We start from the raw sequence: 19,653 nt of genomic DNA, 5'->3' as shown, positions 1-19,653 counted from the left end.
CTCAGCACACATTCAAAGCAGTCAGTCCTTAACAGCTACATCCTACCTTAGCTGGGGGTGTACAGTGGAACAGAGCAGATGCCTCCTCGTTAGCGCTGACAGCTCCAGTCCTTGCTGGTCTCAGGGGCCAGGTGCAGGAACTCAGGATGCAGGGAGCCAGCACTGAAGCAGGTGTCTGCTTTCTGTCTCCTCCCACAAATTTGGGAGCTTGCCATTTTATAAGACCACGCAATCTCAAGGCCATGTTACTGTGCCAAGTGGGGTGGGGCTGTTGTTTTCCCAGCCACTGCAGGTGCCTTATTCAGTTGTTGGCTGTTTTTTTTTATTTTGCTTTGCTGCTGCTTCCTTTTTTAAAGCAAAAGCAGTCTGTTCCCAGCTCTCAAGGTTGTGCTTTCTCAAGGACCAGCCACTGACCATCAGTGAGTTGTTTTTGCTGCCGTGGCTTCTGCTTTCAACTTGTGCCCATGTTTTCAAGGCCTTTGTTACATCCCACACTTCAGCTGCTCTTCGTAACAAGAGGCAGCTGGTATCAAGCTCTGGTTCACACAGCAAGTTCTCATAACAAGTTGATAACAAGCCCAGTGGCCCTTGCACAGTTAGCCAAAGGCCAGGGCCTTTTACTGGCACTAGGGCTTTTACTGGGCTGCTGGGCACAAAAATGCATATACAGTTATACTGTATCAGCGTGCTTATGCCTGGGTTCTTCTGAACAAGCTGATGGTAAAGTCGGCTTAGTGGCTTCTATCTCATTGGAGCAACAGGACTATGCTTTAGCTCCTGCGAGGTGGGAAGAAATAGCTCCACCTGGTGTACCACATAACTGATTTTACTACTTACTATTTTACTTACTACTACAGCATTAAACACTTCAGAGCATGGTATAGTACAATAACATTTTAGAATCTTCTGAGAACAAGCAAATGAAATAAATGCCCAAGTATGTGGAGATGGTAAAGTCTCCATCATGAAAGAAGTATAAAAATGATATTAACATAAGGCTTATGATTAGCTTCCATAAGAAGCTGTTAGTTTATTATCTCCTATTTTTCAAAAGCCTAGTAGGAAGCCTGTTCCTTCAGAGAACCAAAATACACTGCCAAAAAAGCCACTCTAAGTTGCAGCAGTCATGCATTCTTCATCAGCAGTGGCAGATTAAACATAGTTTCAGGTAAATTCTTGGATCTCATTACAAGAATCTTTACCCCAGTGAAGCAGAGTTTCAAGCTCTTGTCTTAGCAGCAAAGGCCCAACCTTCTTTTCTCTTATTAACCATACTAATTCCTAATTTCAGATGATGCTTTTCATCTATATATTTTTTGACCCATTTTGGCAAAAGTTAAAAATAACCAAAGGTTAAAAATAACTGTTATATAAGTAACGTAAAAATATCTATGTCTGATTCCTGAACCATCAAAATATATCACAAAGAATTTATTCTCTAGAAAACAAGGAAAAGTGCATTGTAGTGTATGAATTTGCTTAAGTTTGTGTAATACGCATTCTTAGTGTACGTATTAATAATCTTCAAAGATCTTGTTGAATATCATTCAGTGCATGTGTAAGTCGTCTTATTTTATTTTCCATGGCTTTTTTATTGTTTGCTGTTTCCTGCAGAAGCTGCCGCATTTCTTCTTCAACATAGTAAACCTGAAAGAGCACATAAGGAAAAATAAGAATTCTATTTGATCTCTAATATACCTAAAACTATATAATCTTGGCAATTCTTAACACCAATAAGCAATGCAGGAGTTATACACTTATGGTAAATAACCAATGCACTACTTTGGACATTGGATGCAGTAGCAGAATTTTGCTTTAAAAAAAAAAGTATTAATTTGCTAGGAAATAGTGAGTAATGTATTAAAAACCAAAATACCTGCTACACAGAAAAAGCACCAGTTGTCACACTAAGGAAGAATGCAGTATATGACAGGAAGAGTAACTGTTAACACTGGCATAGGTGAGTGAAATGGATTATCTGGCACAATCATCATTATTCTTGCCTGTACAGATAAGGAAATGCTTAGCTATCGACTCATAACAGCTACATAGCATGCAACTTTACTTTGCTTGAATACAGAACCTCATGATGGTACAGCGCTAGAGATTTTCTTGCTGCGCAAAGATTGAGTACTAAAACAGGGCTTTCTCGTCCAGAGATTAGCCAGATAGATACAGACACGTGACTTCCAAGCACCACTGTTGTAGCAGCTGTAGAAGAAAAATGCAAATACAGTAAACATAAATTTAGTATTAACATTACTTTTTCATTTGCTGCTTCAATTTGTTTTTCCTTTTCGTTTGCCAGCTGCAATAGTTGTTCCTGATGAGCTGCCAACATTGACTCCAGTTGTTTTCTAAAAGCATCATCCATTTCATGAAGCTTTTCCACAGCAATCCTAAAAAGTGATAAAAACAATAAATCACACTCCTGCAAACAACTGAATTATTTTGCTTTGCCCAGTTCTGCCTTCGATAAGGTTTTAACAACAGACATGAAGACAATTATTTCAATATCTAGCACCAGAAGATGTCCTGTTTTCTCAAGCACGTGTTCTAGTTTTATGCGCCATGTTTAGGGTTTCTGGCATTCCTCTTAGCAGCAGCATTTAATCACTAGCAAAGAATATGAAGATTCGGGCTTGTTACTGTCAACGTGGATAAGAACTCCACTTATTTTCAAACATCTACTTACTATGCTTTTGCTTCCTGAGAAGTCAATGACTGAACTACGTGATTCTGTAAACAGCCTGTAAGCCTGTGTCTCACAGAAATAGAAAAGCGTCTGCTTCACAGTAGTGAAGCATTTCCTTCAAGCAAATTCTCCTTTTAGGGGATAATTCTAAACTATCTAGCAACAGAAAGCAAGGCAAATTATTCCTTATTGTAATTATACAATTAATTTACACCAATTTTGAGAGAAAACAGAACTATTTGGGACAAAATTTCAGTTTCACCACTGATCTTCCAACAATTCCAAAACCTAGTACTACTGACTATTTGAGGTTGTTGATTTTTGTTTTTTTGTTTGTTGTTTGGGGTTTTTTTGAATCAAACTTGCCCATCAAGATATTTTCTTTTATTTATTAATCAGATTACCTTCCTTAAAATAACAGCAAAAGTATAATTAATCAAAGTATTTAATTTAAAAGTGCAAAGCCAAATACTTTAGTCATACTAGCTTATTCCTTCAGTAACAGTGTGGTTATCACTGCTAGATAAATAGGCAGTCTTATTAACTAGCTAATCTTTTCTTAAGAATAATTGGGAGGAAGGAAGAAAAATAAGACAAGGGAGCCAAAGAATAAGGTAAAAATCACACTAACAATCTAAGCTCATGACAGGCAGCAGTCTACCATACTTCTCCATAATGCCAGAAGCATATGAAATAACTAAGCATCATCTAAGTCCCTGACTATTTTCTGGGTTATGACTATGTTTCAGTATCATCTCATATTTACTATTAACTGCTCAAAAAAATTGACAGTACAAGAGGAAAAATAAAAGAAATTAAAAACCTGTTGCTACTTGTATGGGAAGAGAATGAGAGAGAACTTCTAAACAGTCTGTCACAGACTGACATATTTATTAGTATTGTTGTGATAAGTATTGAGGATCTGTCCTCAATTTCCTACACAGTGCACAAGGTATTTTCATCATCCTACACAGATGTTTGTGAAGCACTGTGGCCTCTCCTCATAAGCCCAAATGCCAGCCACAGTTGCTTGGCTTGACCTGTGATTTGCAGTCAGTTTGTCCTACGCACCCTGGTCACAAGCTAGAAGGTTGACAGGCTCATGCTCAAAGAAACCCTGCTACAGACTGTGAGACTGTGCCTCACATGCACAAGCATCTTTACTGCATGACTCCAGCCAGCATGTGTGATGACTGTAGAAGAGTCCCCATCATGTAAGCAAGACATGGAGTTTCCTCAGAGGTAAACCAAAAGCATTGTGGTAGAATGGGCATACTAGGGAGGAACGAGTGTAGGCTCCCATTATTTTCAAAGAAAATGGGAACATAGCTAAGAAGTTTCAAGGACGAATGCTATAACTGAATGCAAGTTCCACAAAGTCAGTCACCTGTATAGCAAGAATTACTTTTATGCACACAGAGTTTGCAGCAACTGGGCTCACCAAGTACTTAAAAGTATTATGCATTCTTTCACCATATAATCAGACATTTTTGTATATATATTAACAGTGAAACTCTATACAAGCAGTCACAAAATAAGCTATTAAGGTGTTCACCTCTGAGTTTGAAGACTTTTATTTCTCTCTTCAATCAGCTTCTTCTCTTTGACATCAAAGCTCTCCTTCATTTGTTTAACCTGCACCTCCAGCTGGCTTAATAGCTCTCCTTTACCTTGCCACTTCTTTTTCAGTGTGCTGAAAATAAAATCACATATTTACAATGAATGTAGATACCACTTCTTAGGAGGGCAGACAGTTTTCCATGCTTCCATTTTTCCACGCTTCCATTTTTCCACATTTTTGTGGGTTTTAACAGCAAGGAAGTACTCCCTGAACATAGAGTAACTTCAGAGCAGTGTTGCATATTATTATGATCCCAAAGAATTATTGCCACTTGTATCACCTGTGTGCATTCTTAATGTCATCAAGTTCTACTTCTTTTTCTTCTAGCAGTTGCTTTAATTCCTCTTTTCTTTCATTTTGCCTTTCTAATTTTTCCATTAGCTCTTCAAATTCAACAGCTTTTTCATCCAGTTGTACTTGAAAAAATTTCTGAGCTTCCAGATTTTCTTCCTGCAGTTTTCTGATTTGTTTATCTTTTTCTTGTAAGCCCTTTAGAAGATAAATATTTTAGAACACAAACTCCCTTCATTTTAACTTTATTGTTACCCTTTAAGAGTATCTGTTTAGTCTATGCTGGAATAAAGCAGAGAAGGACATGTGAAAGTTTACTTTTCTAAACATATTATATGAAAAACACTTAGGAAAGCAACAGCCAGTTAAATAATCATCATCTGAAAGAAGTCAGAATTAAAAAAAAAAATTCATGAAAACATGAATCTGAAATTGAAAGCAAGAAAAAGTTTAGAACTCTAATACAACAACTTATTCTACATACACAAATCACTGAGCTCACATTGTTATGTGGCTATATAGTGAGTAACATGTCTAACCTTAACTGACATAACACACTATAAAACTTTGCTCTGATGAATAAGCTAAAGTCTTAAGTCTCTAAATGAGATGAATGGAATTAATAGAATAAAACATAGTAGCTCTGCTGTTTTAAATACTCATTTACAAGATTTACAAGCAAAAAAATACTTACATTGTAAAATAAACCTAAACCAAACTTTATTTTTTTTTCCTTTTCTTTTAAACAAACAGGAAGAATTATGCTGTCCTCGGTTTTCCTCTCTCAAAGTCATTACCAAGAATAACTTGAAGCAAGGCAAAGAAAAAGGTCTTTACATAAATATGGTTCAACGAGAGATTTGAAGTAGCATCTCTGTACATCAAGTTAATACAAGGCCCTCTTCCGCTCTCAGTGAAATCAGTTGCCACTGGCAGCCTGACTGTGCTTTCTGAGTTAGTAAACTAGGAGAGCAGAGCCAAATTTCATTACAGCCTTTACAGTAACTTTCACTGCAAGTCTTAATTTTAGCTAAGCACACAACTTGTCAGACATGGCACTTACTTCTTTTAATCTCCTAATTGTTTCTGTCTGATCATCCACTATTTTGTTTTTAATTCTTATAGTATCACTGTCCTGTTCCTTTTGCTTTTTTAACATCTCAATCTCATTCGTTAAAACTTCAATTTTTGCCTCCAGTTTTCCCCGATCTTGAGCAAGATGAGCTCCTAGATAAAACAGGATAGTCACACTACAGCACCCATTTTACAGATGACTTCAAGATGTATAATGTCCGGGGGGGGTGTGGGGGTGGTGGTGGTGAAGGTAAGAACCACCTTAAAAACATAACATGACTGACCATTTTACCCACTGGAAACACTGTAGGGCTTTAATGTGTAGGTAGGTAACACTTAAGATGAAATGTAGAACTGAAGGTCTGTATTTTACCCTTTGAAAACTTCTTGGATAAAAGTCAACAGTAATTCTTACAGACCCAGCTAGTCTCAAAGAACCCACAAGGTGGTGCTGAGTCACACGAATAAGGGAAAAATGAAAAAAGCCCAAGCTTTTTTTCACCCAATATTTAACTTTTTTTTTTTTTTTTAAAAATATATACTGAAATTTTCACATTAAACTTATCTGATAGACAAGTAACATCACATAACACTATCTACAAATCCTTGTTTTCCTAGTTTCATATTTAAAAGTTCTTTGTATAACATGGTGTTTTGACATTTTGGGGAAATACATAAACTATATTTGCAACCAAGTACCCCAACTGCTGTTATAGTTCCTATAATGGCCTGTGTACTACAGAAGATCTGTTTTTGCACATCATCTTTATGACTGGATAAGATCAACAAGGCATCCAGAGACCCTGTCATGATTACAACTATATTGGAGTGTTTATTTGAAAGGTATGACATTGAACACCACCATTTTTTCTGCAAAATGAAAAAAAAAAAAAAAAAGTTATTTTACCCTGTTGTGCCAACTCCTGCCCCCATATTTTTCTTTCCATTTTTAACCCATCAATCACAGATTCCTGGGCTGTCATCTGAGAAATAAGTTTTCCATTTTCCTTTTTCAGAAGTTCAACTTGAACAGCCTTCTGTTTGTCCTCCTCAATCAGAGTTTCAAGTTCTTCTGTTCGACACTGTATGAATGAACATTGAAAAAAGACAATTAAGATCCTTTAAAACAAGTAGTCAGAATTCCAAATCAATACTAAGCGGCTAGGAAGGTAATAGTTATACACCGCAAATTAAGTTAACTGAGGAATATTCTGCTTGCATACAGGGTTCTATCTGCATCTCCTCCCAATAACGAAACACAAATGTTTGCTTCAAATAGACATACTTCAATCCCAGAAAACTGTAAGGCTGATTTCTAAATAGCCACCTTATCAATGCCATTATAAACGCCTGTTTAGAATTATAAATGCACAAGTCAAAAAAAGAGAAACAAAGTCAAGTTAAGATATTAAAAACCAAATCAAAAGAAAACAGACAGAAGCTGGGATAAACTTCCACTTCCCATGATAAAGTTTTATCTTCAGTTATGCGGGCTACTTTGTTTTACAGATTACAGCTGTTTAACATAGCTATTTTTAAATTTTGTTTTTAGCAGCATCACTGACTTGCAGAATCCTATTCTATACCGCAGCACAATGTTTGGACACCCCAACTGCAACATGTACAGAGGAGATCAGAAACAGCTGTGCAGGGGTTGTACTGCACAGGAGTTTTAACATAAAGATGGACTGGATACATACATGGACCGGATCACACAACAGTTTGAAAGTTACGTTCCTAAGATCTTAAAGAATTATTTACAGACAATGTAGTACTATATGTTACCATATGGTGATCAGTAGTGTAAGGTAAAGCAACTGAGCCCACAGTATTTAACGTTAAAATTAGACAATTAGTAGATAATGACTAATACTGCTAATTTTATGCAACTCTCAGATAATAAGCTGCTAATAACGACACTTGATTATTTGTTCAATTTCATTTTTACTTCACATACAGGGACCACTGCAGAACCATATTCCAATTACTTTGAATTTACAAAGGGTGAGGGGCTATTAATGTAGGTTTTTAAATTCAGTTTAGAGTGACCACTTGACGATATACAAACTGCTAGAGTTCACAAGGCAAGAAGTGCACTTCTGAAGACATGAATGGTCTAGATTTTGCTATATGGGGAGCAGTGTTAGTGAGAAATAGAAGTGCAAGATTCAAGAATAAAGGCTGATGTGGAATACTCTGTTTCAGAGCAGCGGGAAACGCATGTCTTTCAGTCAATCTAACTTGTATGAAATTATTACTTTTATAGATAAAATATTACCAAAAAACCATATATATGTGTTTAAATGTTTTGAAACAAATACCTTCAGGTTTGCTGTAGCTTCTTCATTTGATTTTGTTAATTCTGCAATCTTTGCTTTCTGTTCTTTCACTATACTTGTCAGGTCTTGGATCAGACTTGCCATTTCTTTTTCCTTTTGTTCAAACTCAGACAGGGCTCGTTTATGTTCAGCTAGATCAGCAGCAACATTTTCAAAACGCTGTTTTACCTGAAGTTTTATAAAATAAGACTTGAAAAATGCTAACATTTCGAAGAAGTGTGTATACGTACACACAAATGACATTTGAATTTCAAATAAAGGAAGAAACAGAAGTTCATCAACAGTATGTGAAATTAGTGAACACCTGAAATTGGTTTTCTACCAGTTTGTTGGTGATAATTCAACTCAAAAAACTGGTTCTGCTCAGCTACGGATTTGCAAATAAATAAATAAATAAATAAATAAAATTCATGGGTAGATGGGAAGCAGAGCAGAAAAACCATAGCTTAGGAAATGAAAACAATGTCCAATGTCTTGGTTTAATCTCATTGTTAAGATTAACATTAAAATCTTGAAAGAATAATTTAAAATTAATTCTATTTTTTTTTCCTTCCAAGGGAAGGATTTGAAGGGTGAAAAAACCAGTCTTTTCTTTCCCTTCTTCCATATATCCAACTGATTTAAAATGAAGAAAACCAAGTTTAAGTGAAGGTGAAGCATTTAAAAATCTTAGTTCATTTAACATATGAAATAATGTGAACACTAGCCATAGAAATAAGTTATCTAAGGAATTTAGTAATCAAGTTCTGAATTTGAATTTCAAAATGCATATCCAAAATTTAGTTTTGAAAAGCTAAACAATAGGGAACTTTATTATTAAATACACTGGTATACATGTAACCATAACCTTATCAAAGCACCACAAAGAGTTTTTACAATAATTGAATATATTCTAATGGAACTCAACATCTTTTAGAAGATATTAATACCACCAGATAGAAGTTTTTCTAATTTCTTTTGATTAACTTTTACGTATGAACAAAAATGCTGGGTTTTCTGAGTGCTGACTTGGCATTTGGTGTCTATGTTCTCATCATTGATATTTCAAAGCTTACTACCAGAATTTTTAGATGACTCCTTGGACCAAAGACCTTAAGGATCAAAAAACCCACAAAAAACCAACCAAACAAAAAAACCAAACCCCAACCCAACACATTTAAGAGAACTACAACTCCACCTACTTTGAGATGAAATGTTCTCTTAGTCTTACCTCTTTAAACCTTTTTGCTTCAATAGTTAAAGCTAAACGAAATTCATCTTCTAACTCTTTGTACTTCTGGTTTAACATATTAATTTTCTCCTGAAATTCTTTAACACGCTGTTCATGCCTTTGTTCCTCTTTAGCCACTTCTTTTGACAAAGCATCTTGAAATTCAGGTCCATTTAAAGCAACTCGGGTTTCAAGTTCTTTCCTGAAGTTACCAAACATATACTTGAGACAAGAACTGCAGTATCTCTCAAAACTGTTTCAATTCATTTCCTTAGTATTTCTTAAAAAGGATAAATTACATAACAAATGGGATAAATTCCTTAGTTTCACAGACAGATTGCAGTCTTCTATGACAATGTCTCTGGGATGAGGAAGAGTGTGTTGACTACTGTTAAAACATCCAAAGGAACAACCTTACTTTTTAATTCAAACTTTTGTAGAAATTATTCAATTGCTTTTTTGCTGTTAATTAGCATTTATTTGCTTTGCTACTAAAGATCTGGAAGAGACATTGGAGTTGGGGAAAAGCACTGTATAGCCAGATACCCTCTTTGGCAGTGATTCTCTTCACCCTCACTGAACACCTGTTACTTCTCACTCAGACCCAAAACCTGAAAAGCAGCAGCAATGGAGACCTACAGGGTTCCAGGATAAGCCTCCTTCCTGTCTGGAAGCATCTCTATAGGAGAATGTTGAAGCAAAAGCACCCTGTACTTTAAGACTACTCTGTTCATCTGCTTTAAAACACAACCACAAAATGTATCCCCTGTCTTTCATTACATCTTTTGGAAATTTATGAGATAATAATTGGAAGTTCTCAAGACACAGCTATCAGATTCTTCCCATCTAAACCTGCCGTTATCTTAGTATCTCAATACATTTATCCTTGTAAAATTTAGCAAAGGTAACCAGTTTATTTTATTAATAACCTCCCTCACATACTAGTATACCACACACCACTTGTTGCTTTAGTTTATACACACATTTGATTGTACTAGCTAAACAGTATAGAACTTATGTTCAAGTATTCTCCAAAAAGAGGAAAACATCCAGGCAAGCCACCCACACACCCTAAAGAAAGACACTGTAGAAGCTGACTTTTTTTGGAACACTTTGTGTTATTGTAGTATATACAGATCTTCAGGAAATAATCTGAATGCGATTTTATTTCTATATGATTATTTCCTGGATTAAAGATCAAGTATTTAAAATAAAGAGTTCAGCCATATAATAACAAGAACCTATCAAATGAAAGGCCAGAAGAACACACTTGCCTTCATGAACTGATGAGTCAGGAATCCACAAGATACGGAGATATTCTTAAATGAGCAAGAAAATGGGTGAGAAGATGTCTACATTTTTACAAAGACCATCTCTCCCATTAAAAACAAAACCACACACGCTTTGCAGAACACATTTAAACAAAAAAAATGTTTGCAACACTAGCATCTCTATTAGCTTGTGAAAAGAAAAGAGAAAACCCCATACCTTTGCTCTTGCTCTCTTAATATAAGAAGTTCATGTAGTTGTTTTACTTTCTCCTTCTGTTGTCGGAAGGATATTCGAAGTAACTGTACTTCTCTTTCATTTGCTGATGCTCTAAGCTCTGCTTCTTGCACCTGTTTCATCTGTGTAGAATTCATAAAGAGGAATAAGATTTTCTTGAAACTGTAACTTACTCTTCATGTCTTACACTAGAATACAAAGGAACAGGTGCTTTTATACAGTTTTATACATGTCTATGTGGGCCATTATGTTTACAGCAAGCTCCACAATTCTCAGTATTTTTCACAAAATTTTATGGAATTTATTATGTTACCTAGCCCAAGACAAAGGAAGGTTTTTTTGGTGTATTTATTTATTTTTTAAACTTAATATATTTTGTTACACTTGCAGAAATTTAAGACAAGATGTTTATAATTAAGTTTTAGCTTAACTTACAACACAAAGCAACTTTCATGAAGAAACAAGGACATTTAATTAATCTATAAAGAACTTGAAAGTGTCCTGCAGAAGTCGAAAAAGTATATTGGCAGAATGATTTTCTCAATTACAAACTTTTGTATTGTAATACTTGTATTAGTTTCAAGCAAAACATTTTTACAGGTATTCAATATAACTTTCTTGTTTCAACACTCCAGTTACAAAAAAATGTATCTTTCAGAGTTTTACAGTTTAAAGTTGCTGAACAGAGCTGCTTTCTAGTGATTTTACAAAAAATGGAGAATCAATATAAACACCAGGTGGCATACTCGATGCAAGCTTTCATGAGTAATTCCATTTTATAATCTTAAGCCTTTTACATACAAAGCTGTCTTTTCTGACTCACCAAGTAGGAAAAAAATTATATGAAAAAAGTGATAAAAAAGGTTTTAATTACTCATGAAATGGTAATTCAGAATCAAGACACTTCAGAAGGCTGCAAGTTAGAACATGCAACAGAAATAGCAGAGGCAACGTTAATGGAGATATTCCTACTCCTAATCATTATTTGTAGCATTCATCAAGGATTGCCTTTTGTGCTCAATCAGTGAGCAGCAACAACTTATCTTGTCAATCTGTCCTCCTAAGCAAAGCAAAGGGTCTCCACCTTCTGTACTTACACAATTCTAATCTCTTTGCTTTCCAGAGTATCAAATCTGTGAATGGTTAATGGAGTACTCAAGTTTACTCTAAGTGTCAGTTATCTAATGGCAGAGCTAGAACACAGAGACAAACCAGTTTACTTTCTAACTCTCACAAGAAAACAAACAAAAAACCCCCAAACCCCACAAAACAAAAGACCAAAAAAAATTTCCCAAGCCTGTTTTCTTTCAGAATTCCATCACAACTATCCCCTCAACTTGATTTTTGAACAATCAATCAAAACAACAAATAAAAAGTTAAGGAACAGCTGTATGGAGTGTCCTGCACTGAGAAATAAAACATTCCAACGTTTATCATCTCCTGCAGTGTCCCTTAAGATACATAAGTGCTGCTGCATGTTACGAGTTCCAGCTTGAGAATGCCATACAGTAGTTCATACAGTAACTTCAGTTGTATGAAAATTGTTGTGAGGCTTGAGTATGAAGCTAAGTTTTTATGTTCTACATGTTAAGCCTCTTCATGGGTAACATTTGGATGCACCTCACTGTATTCCTGTTGTTTTGTGGATGAAGTGAAGCAATTCTCTACTAAACTGAAGCACTTAAACCCAAAAATTTCAAGTGAGAACACATGCAAATGTAAAGACTGCCAGAAAATAGGGTACACATTTAGATGCATAGTAACTTAACTTATTTGCATAGTAACTTATCTTGAATCCCTTAATCTAGTAATGTTGACTGAAATCCCTAAAGTTACTCCCTAGAGTAGCCATAATTTACCACTGAAGGTAATTGCCAATATGTACTATGAGAAAGCTCTATAAAATATGCTAGAATTTGTTAATCTTTGAGTTGATAATAGGCCAAAGGTATATTAAATCTGAACATTCAAAAAGAGCATTTAGTTTTTACAGCATGATTAATAATTATGTTTCAAAGAATAATCAAGAGTATTTGCTACAGGATCTTAAAGCCAGGAGCAAAGACTCTCCCTTAAGTTTTGCAGTGGATAAAAATGATGCTACTACTATCAAGAGAGATTACTTATTTCTATAAACTCATTAAAGGAAAAATAAAAACCTCATACACCAATAAGTATTTCCTTTCTTATAGGAAAAGAAAAAAACAAAACAAAAAACCCAACCACTTCTGTAAATCACTAAATTTAGTGCTTTTCAAGGTGACAAGCAGACACACGATGTAAACTGATGGTCACTTCTGGATCCATAATAGCTCCAGGGTATTTACAGGTAAGGAAAAAAAAATGGAAGAGCCACTCAGGTGCCTAAATAGGAGCCTAAAGTGGAGGGTGGTTAATCCATAACTTAAATGGCACTTGCAGTTAGGCTGTCAGTACACTCCCCAACTCTGTTTCCTTTTAGAGTATCCGAGTGATGACATACCCTAAAGCACCATACTAGCAGTTCAGACTTTTCAGGATGCATATATTCGGATTCAATTTCTGTAAGTGGATGTGTTCAGTGACACAGAAATGGGCTGATACAGGAATATAATCAAACAATAGGAAGAGATATTGGAGGATGCAGCAGTTGGCCACTGAAAATTCACCAATTATTGTCAGAAACAGTGGCAGTATCTGGTCCAGCATCTTGATATTATGTATTTGTATACAGAACAAAGTGCCTCTGACGACAAAAGCATCATCTTCTCCAGCTGTAAAAACAAAACCAAAAAAATCCCAAGCAAACCCCCAAACAACCAGAATCTTAAAATAAGTTCTCAGCAATTACTGTTTTGTTCTGGTTGCAATTAAAAGCATCTAATTCTTCAGATCAGCAAAACAAACAGAAACACTAGATTTCCATCTCGCTAGTAAAATCCTTGATTTCAGCAACACTTCAGAAAAATTGTCTTTGTTACTGTACATTTTCAAAAAATATCAACTCTCAGTGTTAAGTACATAGGACTTGTTCTCCTTTATCTGAATTCGCATTACATACTTCTATTTATAAAAGACATTCATTGACAATTAAAAAGGATACTTGTTATTAACTACTACTATGTAGAAAAAAAGCCCCAGCTTTTTTTGTGGAAAACTCAGGCTTAAGGCTTGTAAAATCTAGTGTTTCTTAATATCTAGGACTATAGTAGTCATCCTGTTGCCATTGTAGTATTTACTCATGAAAGATAGTTACCTCTATTGTTCGTTGTTGCAATCTCTGTGTCTCCATCTTGGATAGCGTTTCTTCTAAAGCTTGGATGGCCTTCTGATGTTCTGCTTCTTTATTTCTTGACTGATTTAACTCATTAGTAAGTCTTTCAGTTTCACCCTTCAACTGTTGGACATCTGCTTGCAGTCTTGTTTTAACATCTCTCTCTTTCAATATCAATTCCTTTAACCTGAGAATAAATAAAATAAAGTTGTATTACAAACATTTTAGTATTTAGTTTGATGCCAAACACCTTGAGAAAAAGACATTAGTAAGCATTGTAGCACCGTATCTTGTTCTTTGCTGGGTCTTACTATTTACAGCACTGTCATTAAAACCGTTTAAAAATACATAAAATACTACTGAAGTCATGTGTAGCATTACCATATGGAGCTTCATTTTAAAAGCAACTAAGCTCGAGACAACCTCATAGGTAGGTCTTTAAGGAAATGACATTCCAGAATCATTTTGCTTTACACAGAAGTTGAACAATTCATAAATTTGGAATAATTTTCTTCAGAAAACTTTGAAATATCCGTAAATATTCTAATAATTTTTGATATAACATCTATCTCAAAAGAAAAGAAACATAATAAGCCTCTTATCCAAGGTGGTATCAAATAAAGGTGGGAAGTAAACCTAGAACAAAAAGAAAAAAAAAAGGGGAAATAATCACAGTCAGTCATGGATGGTAACTCAGGAAGCATTTGTCTTGTTTCTTCCTTATAAGAAAGGAAGTGTGTCTTTGATAAATACAATGCAGTTAAGAGAGACAAATAAAGCAGACATCTCCAATCATAGCTGACAATAAACAATCCTTTGTTAGAAGGGAGAACTTTTTTTTTGGGGGGGGGGGGGGGGGGGATGCTGCTCAGAACTTACATGGATGGCAACAGCAGTCTATAGGAAGACATGCTAGGCCCAACCTACACAACATATTGCCTATTGGCTAACTCTGGTCTGCCAGAAACATCTTTGTTCAAGTGCACCACGCAGGAAAAAAAAAGAATGCTCTGTGTATAGGTGGAAAGGGAGATTGGGAATTGGAAGCTGAAAGTATGATAAGAGACAGCTACTAGAGCTTGAGCTGAAAGAGAAAGTACAATTACACAGATTGCTTGGAAAGTAATAGCTAGAAATGGAGGTAAGCGACACTGATACTGTTCTGAGAAAAGAACAGGAAGAAAGCTGTAGAGCTGCAGAAAGGAATTTCTTTAGGTAATAGTGAAAGAAATTCTAGCACTACTGCTTGATGTGTTATTTTCCAAGTACATTGTTTAAAGCTGTTCTCATTTCTTAAGCCTGTAAGTTGAATTGTCTTAAATTAAAAAAAACAAAACAAACTCTTATACTACAGCATTCTCCCTACCTGTTTGTAGTGTATACAGCCATACTTTGAATATTCTTTTCTTCTTTCGCATGTTTCTGTAGCTCTCTGACATGCTCTATTAATTTCTTCTCTGCTTGCTCTGCTTTCCATCTCCTTTCTTTCTCCTGATCCAGTTCTTGAATCAGCGCCTTAGCAAGAACGCGGTAAGCATCAACTTACTAGGAAACATTCAAATGTAGCCAAAAATGACAAACAATATTCATAATTGTAGAACAAGATTTTTTTGTCTTTCTGGAATTCATGGATGACAGAGGAAAGTGCAAGCGACCAGGTCAAAAACCCCCATAAAAGTGAAAATAAATTCTCTTCCAGCTGACACTACAAGAACTCCACTATTTTTTGATACTATCTACATGCAATTATTTTTGTCACCTCCAATTTTAAAGTTTCACCAGAAGACATATGCTTGGCTTCAGGAGAAGACATATTTAACTTGAAATGATGCAAAACATACTTGGTATGTTGATTCTTCTGTGGCATTTGAATTAATTTCTTCTACTTTTTCTATATTGCTTTGTCTTCCAGTTAATATTTCAGCTTTTCTTCCCACTACTTCCAAGTCTTGAGTATCTGATGATGAATTGAGATGACAGTCTCTCTGACTGGAGCGTGGACATGTTGAGGAACTCTTCTTCTCTTCCCTATAATAGCAGGACATCAAGGTGTATTTATGAATATGCAGAGTTTAAACAATAACAGGGGATTCAGACACCTTTTAAGGGACAAAGTTTTACAGTTCTGTGTAGAAGCCGAGTTGTAGAGAGTTCAAAACCACATAGAAAATAATTTGCAATCAGATCATAAAACAAACAGGTGAATTCGAATCTTCAGCTGTAAAAAATAATGTAGTACTAGTAGATGCTACCTGAAAAACATCTTATGATCACATAGATATGAAACAATGTTAGAGAAGCACAGTAGCTGTAGTAGCTGACTAAACTAATATATTCCAATTTATATAATCTTCTATTCATCACTTCTGATATTTACTATATAAATCAAACAAATTACTATGGCATCCTCAGTTTCATCACAAAATATGGACAGTTATATTCTTGACCATTGTTCTGACACCATGAAATTTTTACTTTTTAATGACTCAATTCTTCTGTCTGTAGAGAATAATTCTGTCACCACAATTTAAAACAAAGATGAAAATATAAGCTATTAGAAATCTGAAAGTGTTTGTTTTGGAATCTTCAGTTCAATTTCCTTTTCCCCTAAAGACAGAAAATGCTCATATAGGGAAATGACTGAGTGAAGCTTCAGTAGCTAATAATTTTTAGAGCATTAACAGAGCTAGTTTACCCAACCACTTTCAGCAAAATGTTTCAAGTCAAACTACATTCACTCTGACAATATTCAGCTTAATTCATTTTGGCTTTATGTGGCAAACACTGGGATACCTGTCAGTTACTTTGTTCTTAAGATGATTTGCATGATACCTAGTAGATAAGGTAGTTTTACGGTAAGTAGGGATCTTGCTTCTTCTCACAATCTTTCTGTTGTTCTCTTTCCCACTCTCATTTTCACTCTCAGAAGTTGGATCTGTGTCTCTCTTAGCTTTGAGAACATTTGGAGGAGCTTCCCTTTTTGAGGCATCAGATACCTAAGAACAGATCGAAGTTTCATCTATACGTTTTACAATTTCTAATTGGCTAATTTCTAACACTTATTCGGGTGCTATTTTTAAAAAGTTCACACAAAATAATTTTGTTAGAAAAGTAAATAACTGCTTCCAAACAACCCCTTTGCTCCTTGCTAAAACATTTTGTTGTTTTAAAGATAAAATAAACCCAACAGAACAGCATGCTTGAGAATGTATAGTTGTATCTTCCTGAAATACCTGAAGTTCGGTAAAATCCTTAGATGCAGACACTTGGTGCAAAATGTAAAACAAATACAGCTCTTAAAACCAAAAAAGCCTTGCAAACATGCAAGGTACACCACAAACTGTTACAAAAACATACCTGACAAACACATCAGACCAGCTATTAGCAAAATTAATTTTTACCAACTCTATAATCAGATATTTTGCTGCATTTCATATTTTACTCTGGTTCAGTTACTATATTGATAGCTTCAGGGTAAAAAACAGAAAATAATTTTCTAATATAATATGATCAGATAGTTCTCCTAGTCCTGTACACTATGATTTTTATTCAGTATGAAAGTTTTTGTGATTCAGAGTGCAATCTTCAGTTTTAAAGACTTGTTTTTATATTATTCCCAGTTTCTCAAAATTATTAAGAACACATTAGCATGAAGTCAGCACATACACAGAAGTAGAAATGCTCCAGTCTGTCCCAGCAAACTTTTGCATTATCAAAAGGTACACCTCCTTTTACAAACAAAACTTTCTGTGCAATCACAGAAAAAAATTCACCTTTTGCAGTATCTGTGAAATTTGATCTTCTATTTTTTTAATCCTTATCTCACTGTATATTTTATCAAGTTCGGCCTTCTCTGGTTCTGAAGACGAGACAATCTCTGTAGAGGAGCTGATGGCACTTTGTACTGGTATTCTTGTACGTTGATGAAAATGAGCTAACGCCTGGTCGATATGTGGTGTCACCACTGGTAAGGTTACATAGTTCTATCAAAAGGAAAGACAATCCTTGTAACATTGAGTTGTATGCAATATAAAAATAAAATGTATCAATTTTAAAATCAGTACACACAAACTGTGGCACCTGATCTTTGGATGAGGGGCACCCAGATGAAACCAAACAGCCCAAAATGTCTTCTAAACACTGGAAATCTGAACAGTTTTCTTCTGCTGGGTCCACTGGATCACCAGAAATATTTCTTCCATCTAGAGCTGTTAGCTGGGGCAACGTCTGAAGAACAGTTTCTCTATAACCTTGCAGAAAAGGCCACATGTAAATTGAAATTAATCTCCGAAGGAGGTGTGTAGTATATTTTAGGTACCCTGTCATCTTAAATTATTTGTTGCATTTTTAATAGAAGAAAAATAAGTAGCGAGATATCTACAAGTGTCTCGCCTTTCCCCACATGTAAGGCTTTCAACAGACAACATTACAAAACAAATTAACTGGGAAGCTGCCTGCCTAGTCCCTGTCTACACAGGGATTTCCCCACCATCATCAGCACACTGCAGTTGCACAGACAACCTTTTAGTATCAGCGTACTGCACCAAAACAGTTGTATCAAGTGCAAGGATACACGAACATAATGGAAAGGCAGGTTCTGAAAAGTCTTAGAGAACTTCATCCTTTTTCAGTGAATTAAATAAGGCATTATGAAACTCTAACTCATTGAAGCTAAAAGTCTTTAATAGAATTTGGGCTTCTAAACATTGCAGTTTCAAAAGTAAATGCCACCAAAGAGGTAGATAGGAAGAGGCATGTAAACACTTACAGAAGAAAACTAGTGGAATTTAAGTTATCCAGATAACTTTAATAGTCCTGTTACTGCTTCCATTGTGCCTGAATGCATTTGTAGAACTTGTTCATGGGTGCTTTTGAAAACACTACCCAAGACCTTATTTGGCTTCCCTCAGTTATCTCTGAGTTTTTTCTAAGAACTGTACACATATTACACCTGTATCAGTTATATGCTCATGATATGGTTGTTATTTTGTGTTATCGTAATTCCGACTGTTCTACTCCTTGTAATGAAATTATCTTTGAGCTGTCCCAAAAGTATCAATCCTCCACTTCTACCTTCCTGTAGGAGATTTTCCCCCTTATACACAAACAAAGAAAACAAACAAAACCTGCACCAAACCAGGATGCTACAATTTAACTTGTTTGAACACAGGGTACAACTTTTAAACAGCACAAGAAACCTACCCCCAACCCATAAGCTCTAGGCAACACAACTGAAAGTGATGTATTCACACGCATTCCTCTAATTTGTCTCCATGCTGCCTAGTGAAACCCCTGCCTACTTTTTGATGAAAATGCTAATTACTGCAGAGCATCTTAGAATCTGTCACTGCTTACAGAGGCTGTGGGAAAAGGAGGAAAGGCTAATAGTGCTCACTACTGATCTTCCTGTTGTAGTCTCTATCAATACAAGACCATCTACTTCCCAAGCCTGCCCTCTTTCTATATGGTCAATATCTCTATGTACATTCTTCAAATTCTCCACCCACCTTATAATATTAATATGCCTTCCCTCCTATTTCTGCAATACTTTCTCCTCCCATGACTCCTTGTCTATCTCCCACCTTAACCTAAAATATGTGAAAAGTTGAGCCTTATCAAAGCATATGAGAAGTTACATTTTGAGAATATTCCGGGGGGGGGGAT

The 19,653-nt window shown here is 35.5% G+C and overlaps 1 protein-coding gene across 2 annotated transcripts in view; it reads right to left on the bottom strand.

The window, feature by feature from the left end:
- Positions 1–19,653, bottom strand: part of LRRCC1 (leucine rich repeat and coiled-coil centrosomal protein 1) — a 30,319-nt gene that overhangs the window by 8,651 nt on the left and 2,015 nt on the right. Inside the window, exons 5-19 of one of the 2 annotated variants that reach the window (XM_052786720.1) lie at positions 18,070–18,239; positions 17,763–17,972; positions 16,783–16,985; positions 15,831–16,017; positions 15,356–15,504; positions 13,972–14,176; positions 10,719–10,858; positions 9,231–9,432; positions 8,003–8,188; positions 6,589–6,763; positions 5,671–5,834; positions 4,597–4,805; positions 4,251–4,388; positions 2,264–2,399; positions 47–1,647 (exon numbers count right to left, since the gene is read on the bottom strand). In XM_052786720.1, the coding sequence (XP_052642680.1) occupies positions 1,525–1,647; positions 2,264–2,399; positions 4,251–4,388; positions 4,597–4,805; positions 5,671–5,834; positions 6,589–6,763; positions 8,003–8,188; positions 9,231–9,432; positions 10,719–10,858; positions 13,972–14,176; positions 15,356–15,504; positions 15,831–16,017; positions 16,783–16,985; positions 17,763–17,972; positions 18,070–18,239 (2,597 nt within the window). In that variant the 3' untranslated portion in view covers positions 47–1,524. The remainder of the gene's footprint in view (positions 1–46; positions 1,648–2,263; positions 2,400–4,250; positions 4,389–4,596; positions 4,806–5,670; positions 5,835–6,588; positions 6,764–8,002; positions 8,189–9,230; positions 9,433–10,718; positions 10,859–13,971; positions 14,177–15,355; positions 15,505–15,830; positions 16,018–16,782; positions 16,986–17,762; positions 17,973–18,069; positions 18,240–19,653) is intronic. The other variant, XM_052786721.1, reaches the window with a different exon arrangement.

The sequence above is a fragment of the Harpia harpyja genome, chromosome 5 (genome assembly GCF_026419915.1).
Source record: "Harpia harpyja isolate bHarHar1 chromosome 5, bHarHar1 primary haplotype, whole genome shotgun sequence".
NCBI lineage: Eukaryota > Metazoa > Chordata > Aves > Accipitriformes > Accipitridae > Harpia > Harpia harpyja.
This window is presented reverse-complemented; position numbering and strand designations above follow the sequence as displayed.